The sequence below is a fragment of the Callospermophilus lateralis genome, chromosome 15, assembly GCF_048772815.1.
Source record: "Callospermophilus lateralis isolate mCalLat2 chromosome 15, mCalLat2.hap1, whole genome shotgun sequence".
NCBI classification, from domain to species: Eukaryota; Metazoa; Chordata; class Mammalia; order Rodentia; family Sciuridae; genus Callospermophilus; species Callospermophilus lateralis.
In genome coordinates, this window is record NC_135319.1 from 66,964,508 (window position 1) to 66,976,580 (window position 12,073).

A 12,073-nucleotide genomic window follows, 5' to 3' on the forward strand; every position below is an offset into this window, starting at 1 on the left:
TTCCCTACCCAAGCTCAAGAAAAAGGAACTATGAATATAGAGAAAAATCCCTGTGAATTTCCAGAAATTGGAATTCACACTCCTGCAGTACAGTGGGCCCGCTTATCTATGATTTAATTTTCTATGGTTTCAAATGCCATTGGTCAACCATGGTTCAAAAATATTAAATGGGAAATTCCAGAAATAAACAATTGATAAGTTTAATATTATATACCATTCTGGGTAGCGTGATGAAAGAGTGTTGTTCTAATCCATCCTGTGTGGGTTCCTTTGTGCAATATACTCATAATGAACAACCTATGCAACAGTCACTTAGCAGCCAACTTGGTAATTAAATCAACTGTGGCAGTGGCATGGTACTAGTGCATAGTGTCTGTTACTCTCTGTACCTTCAGGCATGCACTGGGATTTTGGAACATGGCCCTACAATTGCCATTAAATGCCAGTTTCTGTCATAGTGAGACACCTACAATCTCCCTATGGGGCCCAGTCTTTTTTTCTGTCATGACTGCTGTTCTTGCCAGTGACTCCTCAGCCTCTGTAAACCCCACAATGTCACATGATTTTTTTGCCATACATACTAGCCCTCTGTCTGCAGCCCTGAGCTCATATGCCTCCTCACAGTTCACTTACCCTGAATTCAAAAGCCAAAAGATTAAAGGGAAAGTGCAAAAAGAACAGAGTTCAATCTGAGATGGACTTACAAGACTTGAGGCTCCCTAAGAAGACAGGGGATCTTAAAAGGAATCAGCAGCACCTCTCCTGCATTCCATAGCTGTGTTCTTCAAGTCCCTTTATAAATTGCCAAAACTGTTGAAGACAAAATTATCACAAATTTACTCATGGATCCAATTGGTTATTAATTGGGAGTCAGGATCTAATTGCCTTAATTCTACAAAGTGACAATGAGACCTCCCACTGGACAATAGCAGAACAGTGGACAGGTAAGGAAGGAACAAGGAAACAGAAAATAAGGAAACCTTGACTACTTTGGTTACTTTTCTATGAGAGTTAAATCCACAGAACTTTCTTATCATGCTAATTCAGGTACATGGAAATCTCCTCTTTCCATGAAAAACTTGTCTGTTAGGGGAATTATCTACTTCTCTAAAGCTTCAGTTTGATTTTGTGGCACTCACAGATTGAGTGATACCATTTTGGATTGGTCTGATCTGTTAGGACCTGTTAGTATAGGAATTTAGGCCAAAACACTGATCTCCTATAATTTTTTTTTTTTTACAATGGCCCTGAAATTCTGAATTCCATGCTATCCTTTGAGCTTCTAGGTGACTTGTTGGTAAGGGAGAAAGTTGAGATCTCCAGAGAGAATTTGGCCACCTTTCCCAAGTCACACTGTCCTCCCCTAGTGGGCCCTTTCCCCTCGTGGGCACTTCTACTTCCACAGATGGGAAGTTTGGGCACTTGGTATCCGATTTTTGCTTCCTAAGCTTTAAAGTAAAGAAAAATCCAGCAGTGCATGTCCTTTTATACATATGTGCATATTTTCCTTTGTGTGCTCCTAGGGGTGTAAGTGTTTCCTCCCCTCACTCCTTCTGCCACTTCATCCTGAGATGTTTTTTCACTCCCAAGCCTTATCTGAACAGTTTCTAGAAACTTTTCCTTCCACCTAACCCTAGCTAACCTGGACACTGGGGCAGGGTAGCACCTCTATTGTACCCTCCCCCATTCCTATTGGAGAGGAAAGTGACCCTGCTGCACACAAGCCTCTTTTTCATCTGACTCTCCACTTACTCTCCTTCTAGCTCTCCAGCTCCTACACCACCACCGCCACAGCACCTCCCAACGGGTGCCTGAAGAAGGGAGAAGAAAACATGGAGAAGGACCTTCTCTACTTGGCAGAAGACATCCGCCCTGAAATAAAAGATGACATATACGACCCCAGCTATCAGGATGCAGAGGGCCCCAGGCCCAAAACTGAGTTTGTCTGGAGAAACATCATCCTCATGGGCCTGCTGCACCTGGGAGCCCTGTATGGGGTCACACTGGTTCCCACCTGCAAGTTCTACACTTGGCTCTGGGGTAAGCAGGTTTCCTTGTCCTGCGCCAGTCCCCCGGGTTTCTCATTGCTTTTTGATAAAGTGGGTTGCTCCACAGAGTGGGCCCCTCTCTGTCCAGGTTTGCCTGTTACGTGTCTTTGGTTGCTTGAGATACTGAATGGGCTGGGGAAAGAACCTAGGGAGTTTGAGAGGCAGGAATGTCAGTTCTGGGGGTCTCTTAATGTGGTATTGGGGAACAAGCCCTAAGACCATGTGCAGAAGTTGGAGGAGTAGACAAATGGCCTTTAGAGAGGCAGGTGTCCCAGAGAGTTTCTGTTTGTGTCATTTGTGTGGTGGCTTGTCAAAGCTTACTTGCCACTAGATAACCGAGAGAAAAGATGGTAGGAAAGGGAGGAGGTAATTCAGAAAAATACTTTGACCTGACCCCTTGGCTAGTCCAGATTCCTTTGTCACACAGGAAGAATAACAAGGCTCCTGTCTGACCTAAGTTGCACAGATGTGTTGCTGTGTTACTCTTGGAAGGTCTCCAGGGTATAGCAAATGCAAGACAACAAAAGGCTCTTAGAATGAAATAAAGTTGCATAAATGCTGTTTAACTTCTTGACATGCCAGCTCCTTCCCTCTCTCCAGATGCCATGAAGTGTCAAAGACCCAGTACCTTCTAACACCAGTACTGTCCCCTACCTGTCTTCCAGGGGCTGCTGTAGTGAGAAAGAGAGGGTTTCCAGTTTCTGTCTGATCCACCCTTATTTCAGGGACCCATCAGGACTCCTGATGGCCTGCCCCCCTGGATCTATGCCTTTGTAGGTAGATTCACCTCTGTCCCTGAAGCTGAGCTGGGAAGGGGAAACAGGGAGCACTAGAGATCCATGTGCCAAATTGCAGCTCTATGAGGAGTAGGGAGCCAGTATGCCCTCTCCAGAAGACAATCAGAGGTTTCCTGGAACAACCTCAGGTGTGGGGGACTTTCTGGCAGATCTCTTGGAGGGCAGTGGGTTAGAAGGACTGGTCAGTCAGGAGATAGCTGGACCCTCTATACCTCTTAGGTCTCATAAGTGGTAAGATGTGCTCCCTTGAGCACTGACTTGACAAATCTTCCTGATGTCACAGGAAAATGCAACTGAGATCTCTTTTCTCAGGCAAAAGACCAGAGACCACCTGGGGACAAACTCATATTTTTAGGACAGGAAAAGTTATGTTCCTTTGATTATATGGTATCATCCCTGCCCCAGAGGCACTTGGTGGGAGCAGGCCAGGCAGGAGGGCACACCATCTGCATACCAGAAAGGGTTGCTGTGTGTGTGAGGGGAGGTGACTTCAGTTTTCCTACCAGTGTGACCCTCCATACTTAACCTCTGACACTTAACCTCTACAGAATCTATTTCCTTATTCGCTTAGCTGTCAACTGCGAACAATAACATTCTTCCATTGATAGAACAAATCTGACTGAGTCTCTTATTTGACAGACAAATAGGTGTGGATTGAACAGGCATCAAAGTGCCTGCGTTTTTGTCCCAGTACCCCTGTTAAGATGGGAGGCATGTGCTTTGGGATTCAATTCCCAGGGCCATCTGCACCATTGAAACAGAAGCTCTGTTTGGTCCAGAGTCCTTTCTTTCCTCCTGGTGTCTACAGGGCTCTGGTTCCACTGTGTTTTGTCCAAATAGAGGTGGAGTTAGACACTGAATCAGGGAAGAAGATCTCAATAACTACATGGCCAGAGGCCACATATCACTTGGGACCTCAGCCCGGCTCAGAGAGAATGTAACTAGAACTTTCGTTGAGACAGACACTGGCTCTGTGGCTCTTCTGGGAATCCTGTAGGAGGAACAGGATAGTGTTCAGGAGGTAGGAAAGGGAGAGGAGGATGCCTGCTGTTTAGGAAACTATCTCCAGTTGCAGGAGACAGGGCAATTGGTTACAGCATGTGGTATCTCCAACTGCAATTAAGTAATTGGCCCCTGAGGATCCACTGTTTCTAGCTGCCCAAGGAATGAAATATTGTTAACAGTTTCTCCCAAGGCCTCAGCCTCTGTCTCCTAGTGCTGCCTACAGAGGAAGACTCAGGCTTAGGAGGTCCCACATATATTGTCCTGCCCCATGACCTCAAGGCCCACACTCAGCAGATCTTCCTAATTAGAGATACATGTGACACCTCCTGAGCCTGTAGGCCTTGAAGACAGTGGGGCAGAACAACATTGGGGTGCTCCATTGTCAGAAACTGGATGGTAGAGGTGGAACAATCACTGCTTATTGTCAGAATACTTTGCTAACCCTGGCTTCAGTTTTCCTACCAGTGTGACCCTCGATACTTAACCTCTGACACTTAACCTCTACAGCATCTATTTCCTCAACTGCAAGATGTGGTATTAATAGCACCTACCTTTTTCAATATGAGAATATTAACATCCATGGTAAAGCTTGAGTCTCTGTGCAAATATGACTGCGTGCAGGGCTGACTAGAGTTGCACTAGCTACTGCAATACTAAAATACTTTTGTAGCAGCTGGTTGATAAATATCCACTGCTCTGCATATCCTAGGTGGATCCTGTACCATACAGCTTCTTCAATTGGTCAGTGCCCAGATTACTTTAGAGAAGGTCAACTGAATGTCCATGGAGATAGGACTTTGAATACAGTCCCTTCAGGTTGCCAATGATGGTGACACAGTAGTGAGAGTCTTATTCCCTTTCCCTTTCTGCCCCCTTATTTCCTGGAGCCACTTATTCCATCTCCATCCCTGGGTGGAGAGCGTAGGGGTGATGTTATTTATTTATTTATTTATTTATTTGGTACCAGGGATTAAAATCAGAGGCACTTGACCACTGAGCAACATTGCCAGCTCTATTTTGTATTTTATTTAGTGACAAGGTCTCACTGAGTTGCTTAATGCCCTGCTTTTTGCTGAGGCTGGCTTTAAACTTGCAATCCTCCTGCCTCAGCCTCCCAAGCTGCTGGGATTACAGGCATGTGCCACTGTTCCCAGTGATGATGGTATTTTTTAAAGAGATAAAATACAAGGCCTCAGAGACCAAGGCATCCTAGAGTTCAGGGGTAAAAGATCCTCACTCAAAGTCTAAAGATGACCGAAGTGTGTCATCAGGAGAGTGTACTTGATATCCTTCCTCTGATGGGAATCACACTGGTTGGGACTCTCATTGTCTTGTTTTGGCAGCATATTTCTGCTATTGGGCCAGTATAGAGGGCTTCAGTGCAGGAGCTCATCGCCTGTGGAGCCACCGAACTTATAAAGCGCGGCTGCCCCTCCGGCTCTTCCTGATCATTGCCAACACCATGGCGTTCCAGGTAAGAGGAGGACATTAACTTTTGTGTCTTTACCCTGTCAATGACCCAGGGAAAAATGGAGGGGATCTGAGCCTGGACAGCAGCTCCACCAGGACATTTGTTGCCATTTTCAGTTTCCTGTGGTCACCTGAAGGACAGGCTTGGTGCTTAGGTCCATTGAGCACGGGATACTTGAGAGTCAATGGAAAGGGAAATAGGAGGCAAAGAGGAAGGGTTCTCAAGAAATGGGGTTATTTTTCATTCCAAGTCACTGGGTTGACAGTCTAGCTGTTGTGATCCTTCAGCAAGAGGCCATAGCCCACACTCTAGGCCCTAACCCTGGTTTGCTGCATAGTTATTGAACAATAAACTCATGCTTTAAGGACACTATTTTGAGATCCCACCACAATGGGATAGAAGGAAATGTGCCACAGACTCATGGAATATGTTTCTTTAGATGAGAGCAAACACTTCAGGGCACCACTTTGTGCCAGGCACCACACTGGGCACTTGACATAGATTACCTCATTAAATCCTTACACCATCTTAGGACTTAGGGCCTATTATTCCCCCCTGTTTAAGAGATGAGGAAACTGAGCTGCTAAGAGGGTAGATCGACCAACCTTGGACTGTCTTGGACTGCTATGCCGGCTAATTCAACTATGAGGTTGGTTGAGGCATGAGTTCATAACAGAGAAGGAATGGAGAAAATCAGGGAAGGGGACTCTCATTAAGTTATAGCAATGGGCACAGGAAGGCTTATGGTGTGGGCTTACCTTACAGCAAGAGGAAAACAGAAACCAAATTGGTCCCCTGTGTCTTGACAATATCTGAAGTGTTTACCACATATGAGTAATCAATTTGGCCCTAGGAACTTAAACCTCGAGGTTGCTGATATTATGTTTGTGAGGCAAAGGCAAGAATGAGAAATTGGTTCTTTCTTTTTTCGGAGGGTGTGTGTTGGGGGGTACCAGGGATTGAACCTGGAGGCACTCATCCACTGAGCCACATCCCTGGTCCTTTTTATTTTTGTATTTTGAGTCAGGGTCTTGCTGAGTTGCTTAGGGTCTCCATAAGTTGCTGAGGCTGCCTGTGAACTTGCAATCCTCCTGCTTCAGCCTCCCAAGTTGCTGGGATTAAAGGTGGGCCCAGTGTGAGAAATTGGTAGTCTCTTGAAGGGATGGAAACAGTACCAGACCATCCCAGATGTCCTCTGCAAATGTGCTCATGGTCACAAGTTTCATGCTGCCCTTATATTGGGTTGTTAGCTGTCACTTGTGAAAGCATGAGCATCCATCTACCCATCCATCTACACAGACCAGTGTCAGGAGTGGAAAATGAATTACAGTTTTCTTTGAACCATCCCAAGGTAGAGGTAATGCTCTTTTGAGAATCCTTGGTGGAAATGCGTTGATTAAATCTGCTTAGTTGCTGGTGACACTCTGCTCAAAGGGGGTTCTGTGCCTCACAGAATTTATTGGTTCAATAGCCTTGAGTTCAAATGCTAGCTGCCCAGAGGTAGAAGAGATATGGACACAAGCTGATAAGCTTTTAATTGTGCTAATCCTGTTCACAACCTCATTTTTGTTTATCTTGAAGAAACTTTCTCACAATAAATCCTTCTGATGTTTAAACCTATAAAATAAACACATGGAGCCTGTTTGTGGCCAGTCTTTCCCCACGAGGAATTTGTTTGGTCTACCGAGTCCCACTTTTCTCTATATTTGTGTTTGTTTGTCTTATTTCTAATACTCTCACCGCCTACATTCAGAGAACTGATCAGACTTCATGCTGGTTTGCAACAGCCCAGGACCCCAGGCCCCAAGACTCTGTTTATACTCTCTGTGCCCAGGGATTAGTCACCTATTAGTTCTACATAACTAGCTTGAAGAATTAAAATGTTCTTCCGTAGTGAAATTATCTGAGCATTGTGGTTTACCTACATTCTTCTCACCATGTAACCTTCAGGGAGCAGCAGTGCTGTTCCTGTGGTCTGGGACTATAAGTCACTTTTCTGCACAAGCTTCAGAGTACGTATGCAGAAGAGGACAGGCCCCTCCATGCCTCCTTTGGAGCCAGACTTTTGGGGACTCTGTGAGGTTGGGCTGAGAGCCGTAGGCCCTTGCAGACATCCAGGCATTGGACTTTTCCCAGGAGGGCATCTCTCCTCAGGCCTGTGTTCCTCTTCTCTGTCCCTCCAGAATGATGTTTATGAATGGGCCCGAGATCACCGCCTCCACCACAAGTTCGCAGACACAGATGCCGACCCTCACAACTCCAGCCGAGGCTTCTTCTTCTCTCACGTGGGTTGGCTGCTGGTGCGCAAACACCCAGCTGTCAAAGAGAAGGGGGGAACCCTGGACCTGTCTGACCTAAAAGCTGAGAAGCTGGTGATGTTCCAGAGGAGGTGAGTTAAGGGAAGATGGAGCTGGGGATGTGACTCTGGACACTTGAAGCTTAGGGAACCCATTTTTTCTCTTAGGTCTTAGAAAATAATGGTCAAGAATTTACTGTAAGTTCAAACTCATTTAAAACTGCAGTATTTAACATTCCACAGGCCCCCAGTCTGTAGCTTACTGCTCTGTTCCTTCCTCTCCAAGCTATCTTTATGAAACCCATTAAATTAACAAATGACCTGGGATAATCATGGATACAAAAAATAAATGTAGCTGAGAACTTACCTTCAAGAACTTTCTACTCTACTGGGGTTATAGGAGTAATCCAAGTATCCAAATAACCATGATGTAAGGCAGAATATTGTGTGTACCTGAGAGGTAGAAATAGGAGGGAGATTATTGAGGAGGGAACTGCTGGGAAGGTATAATGAACAGAGAACAATCACAATCCACCTATAGATAGAGACTATCATATGTATGGGAGCAAGGACAGTGGGACATAATGAGCCAAAGCCTCAAGGAAGTTCCAGGAAGGATGTCCTTCTGCTTGGAATATAGGGTGGGACAGGAAAAGGAGCACAGAGACAGTTTCTGCAGATTCCTTTATGCAAATTTAAGATTTTATGCACTTGGAAACAGGAAACTACTATTGGTTTCCTCTGCAGTAACAGGGCACAGAGGTGTGCTTCAGAGTGGCTGCTCTTGGGTAGGTAATCACTGAGCCAGAGAGATGAGAGGCAGGGACACAGGTTGGATAGTAGGGAGCACCCTGTTGGAGAGGCAGTGGCAAGAATGGAAAGGAGTTGGAGGCAGGGAATGCCGGTGACATACGAAATCAAAGATATGTTTACTCAAGGGAAGGAGTCGGACAGTCAGCTCCCTTCAAGTGTCAATGGCCTGGTCTACATGGGAGCGAAAAGTGGGACAGGGCCTCTGCAGGGACAGAGACTTGCAGGTGATCAAGGACACTCGCTGTGCCTCCTGACAGAAAAGCAGAGCAAACAGTTAGGGGAGGTAGTAGGAAATGGAGGTGTTATACAAAACACGTTCTGTTCCAAAAGAGCGTGATTGGAGAAACAATGCAGCCCTAAGGCAGACGGACAACAGCCCAGGCAGCAGAACTTGACTGGTAACTTTGTGATTGGACCCTTACTTGTTGACCAACTCTTCTTTATGGTCTTATCAAATAAGCAGTTTGAGCAGGAGCCAAGTGTTCCAATCCTTGCTGCACTGGTTCCTAGTGTTATCTTAGAAAGTTATTCAATGCCTCATCTAAAAAGTGATACTATATACTCAAAAGATTTCCCACCCATTCCCCCAGGCTGCTTTTTGCCCAACTGTACTCATTGTGTAGGAGGAAAGTCATTTCACAGCTTAGCCCAGTGAGAGTGGACAATCCAGATTAAGTGTGTGAGCCTTCACTCCACTGACTAAATGTGTGATGTTTCAATGTAGGTACTACAAGATTGCTGTCCTGGTGATGTGCTTCATCATGCCCACTCTAGTACCCTGGTTTTGTTGGAGTGAAACTTTTGTACACAGCTTGTATGTTGCCACATTCCTGCGATATGCTATAGTGCTCAATGTCACCTGGCTGGTGAACAGTGCTGCCCATCTCTATGGATACCGCCCCTATGACAAGAACATTGAACCACGGGAGAGTCTCCTGGCTTCATTGGGAACTATGGGTAAGACAACAGTACACAACCATATCTAGGGATCAGCTGATGACAGTATTCAGCTTGGAGCCAGAAACACCAGTTACATTTGTTCTTATGAACTTTTTTGTATCTTAGTTCTTCCACTGAAAAATTAGGAGTCACTTTTGGGAAACGCATAGGAGAGTCAGGCAACAAGGTTTTTGTAAAAGGATGCTTAAAAATAATAGTGCCTTTTATTCCAGGTCCCCCAAGCCATCTCCAAATCCTACGTATATTGAGTCTTTTTCAAACTTTCCTTTCTCCTGTCACCTCTGACCTGGCTGTAGGCATACTTGGGGCAGAAGAAGCATAAATAGAACATCAGGGTCAGTGAACAGGCCAGGAAGCCATGTGTTTTATATTTAATCATGTTGTATAAAATGTGGAAAAAGTAATTATTACAATTTTAAAAAGGATAATGCTCTGAAAGCATTTTTTATCCCTTTACTATAGTCTCATGAATCCCCCCACCTCCTTTCAGACACCTTCTACCATTGTACATATTTTTACCTTGACCTATGCTGTGTAATTTTGACATTTTCCATAGAAACAGAATAATCTAGTTTATTTATCTTCACTTGTTTATTGTTCATATCATTACTACTGGCATGTGTCCTGTATTGTAAACAGAGCTAGGGTGAACTTCCCTGACTCCAGTCTCCTTACCAGTTCAAAGTGGCTGCCAGCCTTACCATTATCACTGGTGTCATTCCCTTCTGTATATCTGCCCTTCCCTTCCTCTCTCCACCCTTTGCTCTCCTCCAGCTCAGGTTCCTGCCATTCTAATCTTTTCCCTTTTTGAAAGACCTCTCCTCACAGTCAAAAGTACACACACTCTCTCTCTCTCTCTGAAAAAGCTGACCTTCCCCATGAGCCTTCCTGGAGCTGTCTCTGGCTACCCCAGTTACCAGCTGTGACCTTCTTCTTCACTTTTCTCTTGTGTCTAGGTATGCATCTTATTTTATCTTAAATGGGATGCTGATAGGTCAAGTGAGTGCTTATTCAGAGCCTAAGAAACCAGTCATGGAAGTGAGTGATCCTTTTTCAGCACCCATAAGGCCTTTGTGTTACCACACACCATTCTCTCAGTTCCCATTCCAGACAACCCAGTGTACAGAGGGACATGCACTTTTAGAAGCCCTGATTAGGGTCATTTCTTTTGCTTATTGTTTTCCACTTGTTTATTGTTCATATCATTACTACTCTAACTGGGGATATTTTTATCCTCAAGAGTCCAACAAATTATTTTATTAGCTATCCCAACTTGATAAGGCTCAGTTTTGCTAATGTTGGAAGCTGTTCAGAAAAAGAGAGTCCTGCCAAGGATTGGCAAAATATCCGTGGAGTTTCCAAACATTTGTCCTCCATAGAATACTCCTCCATTGAGAGTATCTTTATTTTCCTCTCAAAGTGAAAAGCTAATCTCAAGAGTTCTCAATCTCAGAGGTTAGAGGGAAGCACTTAGGATTTTCAGACTGGTTCTGTCTTATCAGTGTCTCCCCAATCCTAGGGTCAAAGTTCAGAGAATTAGAAGTCAGAGTAACCCACTATGAACAAGCAGTGACTGAGAAATCTCTAGCCTGTGGCTAGGCTTCCTTACCTCTAACTTTTGTCTGTTTCCAGTCAGTCTGTTGGAACCTCTCACCCTTACAGGAGGCATCAGGGCAGTAAAGAAAAGGTGTGTTTCCTTACTCACCTTTGTAACAGAACCATCTTCTCTATCATCCTCCTATCCCTTGAGAGAAACTTCCCTCAAAGGATCAAAGGATCCCAGACAGAAACGGTTGACCAGAGCCTCTGGACTTGTTGCTTAAGATGTCTCTGGGGGTATCTGTTTGCTTCACAGTTGAACACTGAGTTCATTCATTCATTCAGTAACAGCGAGTTTCTCCAGGGCTCAGGTAGGAAGTGTGCAAAGATCAGGAAGAAAGCAATCTACTGAGCTCCCTAACTTCTCTCTTTGCTTTTGTTCCAGGTGAGGGCTTCCACAATTATCACCATGCCTTCCCCTATGACTACTCTGCCAGTGAGTACCGCTGGTACATCAATTTTACCACGTTCTTCATTGACTGCATGGCCGCCCTTGGTCTAGCTTATGACCGGAAGAAAGTATCCAAGGCTGCCATCTTGGCCAGGGTTAAAAGAACTGGAGATGGAAGCTACAGGAGTGGCTGAATTTGGGGCTGACCAGGATCCTGTTCCAAAAGCCAGCTGAATAGAAGTTTAATGTTCTGTCAATTCACTACTTCTTAATGCTACCAGGATGCTAAATGATTACCTTAACCCATCCCAGAATGGTATTCTTGTAAAATGCATAACTATTGAAAGGCAACAACTCTCCTTTACTCTGTTAAGCAGATATTCTTCTCTTCCCTCCCTTTTCATCCTATTGGTTTTTTCATTGCTTTGTTTCTATCACCTTTCTCTTCTCCCTCATTGCTTCCCAGGCAAGGTGCTGGTCAGCTGTACTATGTGTCTTGCTTTCAAATCCTATCACCTTTTCTAGAGTCTAAAAGTAAAGGTATTTACTCCAGAAAACTCTCTTTTCTTGAGCTGTCATGAGTTTAAAGATAGGTGGCTAAAACTAGAGATGCAACAAAAGTTCTGGGATGTTACTAAGTATCATCAGCACATTTGCTCCATGGATGAAAAAATAACTTTATTTGGCACAGAT

The 12,073-nt window shown here is 44.7% G+C and overlaps 1 protein-coding gene across 1 annotated transcript in view; it reads left to right on the forward strand.

Annotated features, from left to right (window-relative positions):
• LOC143381082 (stearoyl-CoA desaturase-like) overlaps nucleotides 1-11,574 on the forward strand; it is a 30,663-nt gene extending 19,089 nt beyond the window's left edge. The window contains exons 4-8 of the mRNA XM_076834349.1: nucleotides 1,764-2,040; nucleotides 5,194-5,324; nucleotides 7,505-7,710; nucleotides 9,155-9,387; nucleotides 11,375-11,574. Of these exons, the coding sequence (XP_076690464.1) occupies nucleotides 1,764-2,040; nucleotides 5,194-5,324; nucleotides 7,505-7,710; nucleotides 9,155-9,387; nucleotides 11,375-11,574 (1,047 nt within the window). The remainder of the gene's footprint in view (nucleotides 1-1,763; nucleotides 2,041-5,193; nucleotides 5,325-7,504; nucleotides 7,711-9,154; nucleotides 9,388-11,374) is intronic.
• The last annotated feature ends 499 nt before the right edge of the window (nucleotides 11,575-12,073 follow it).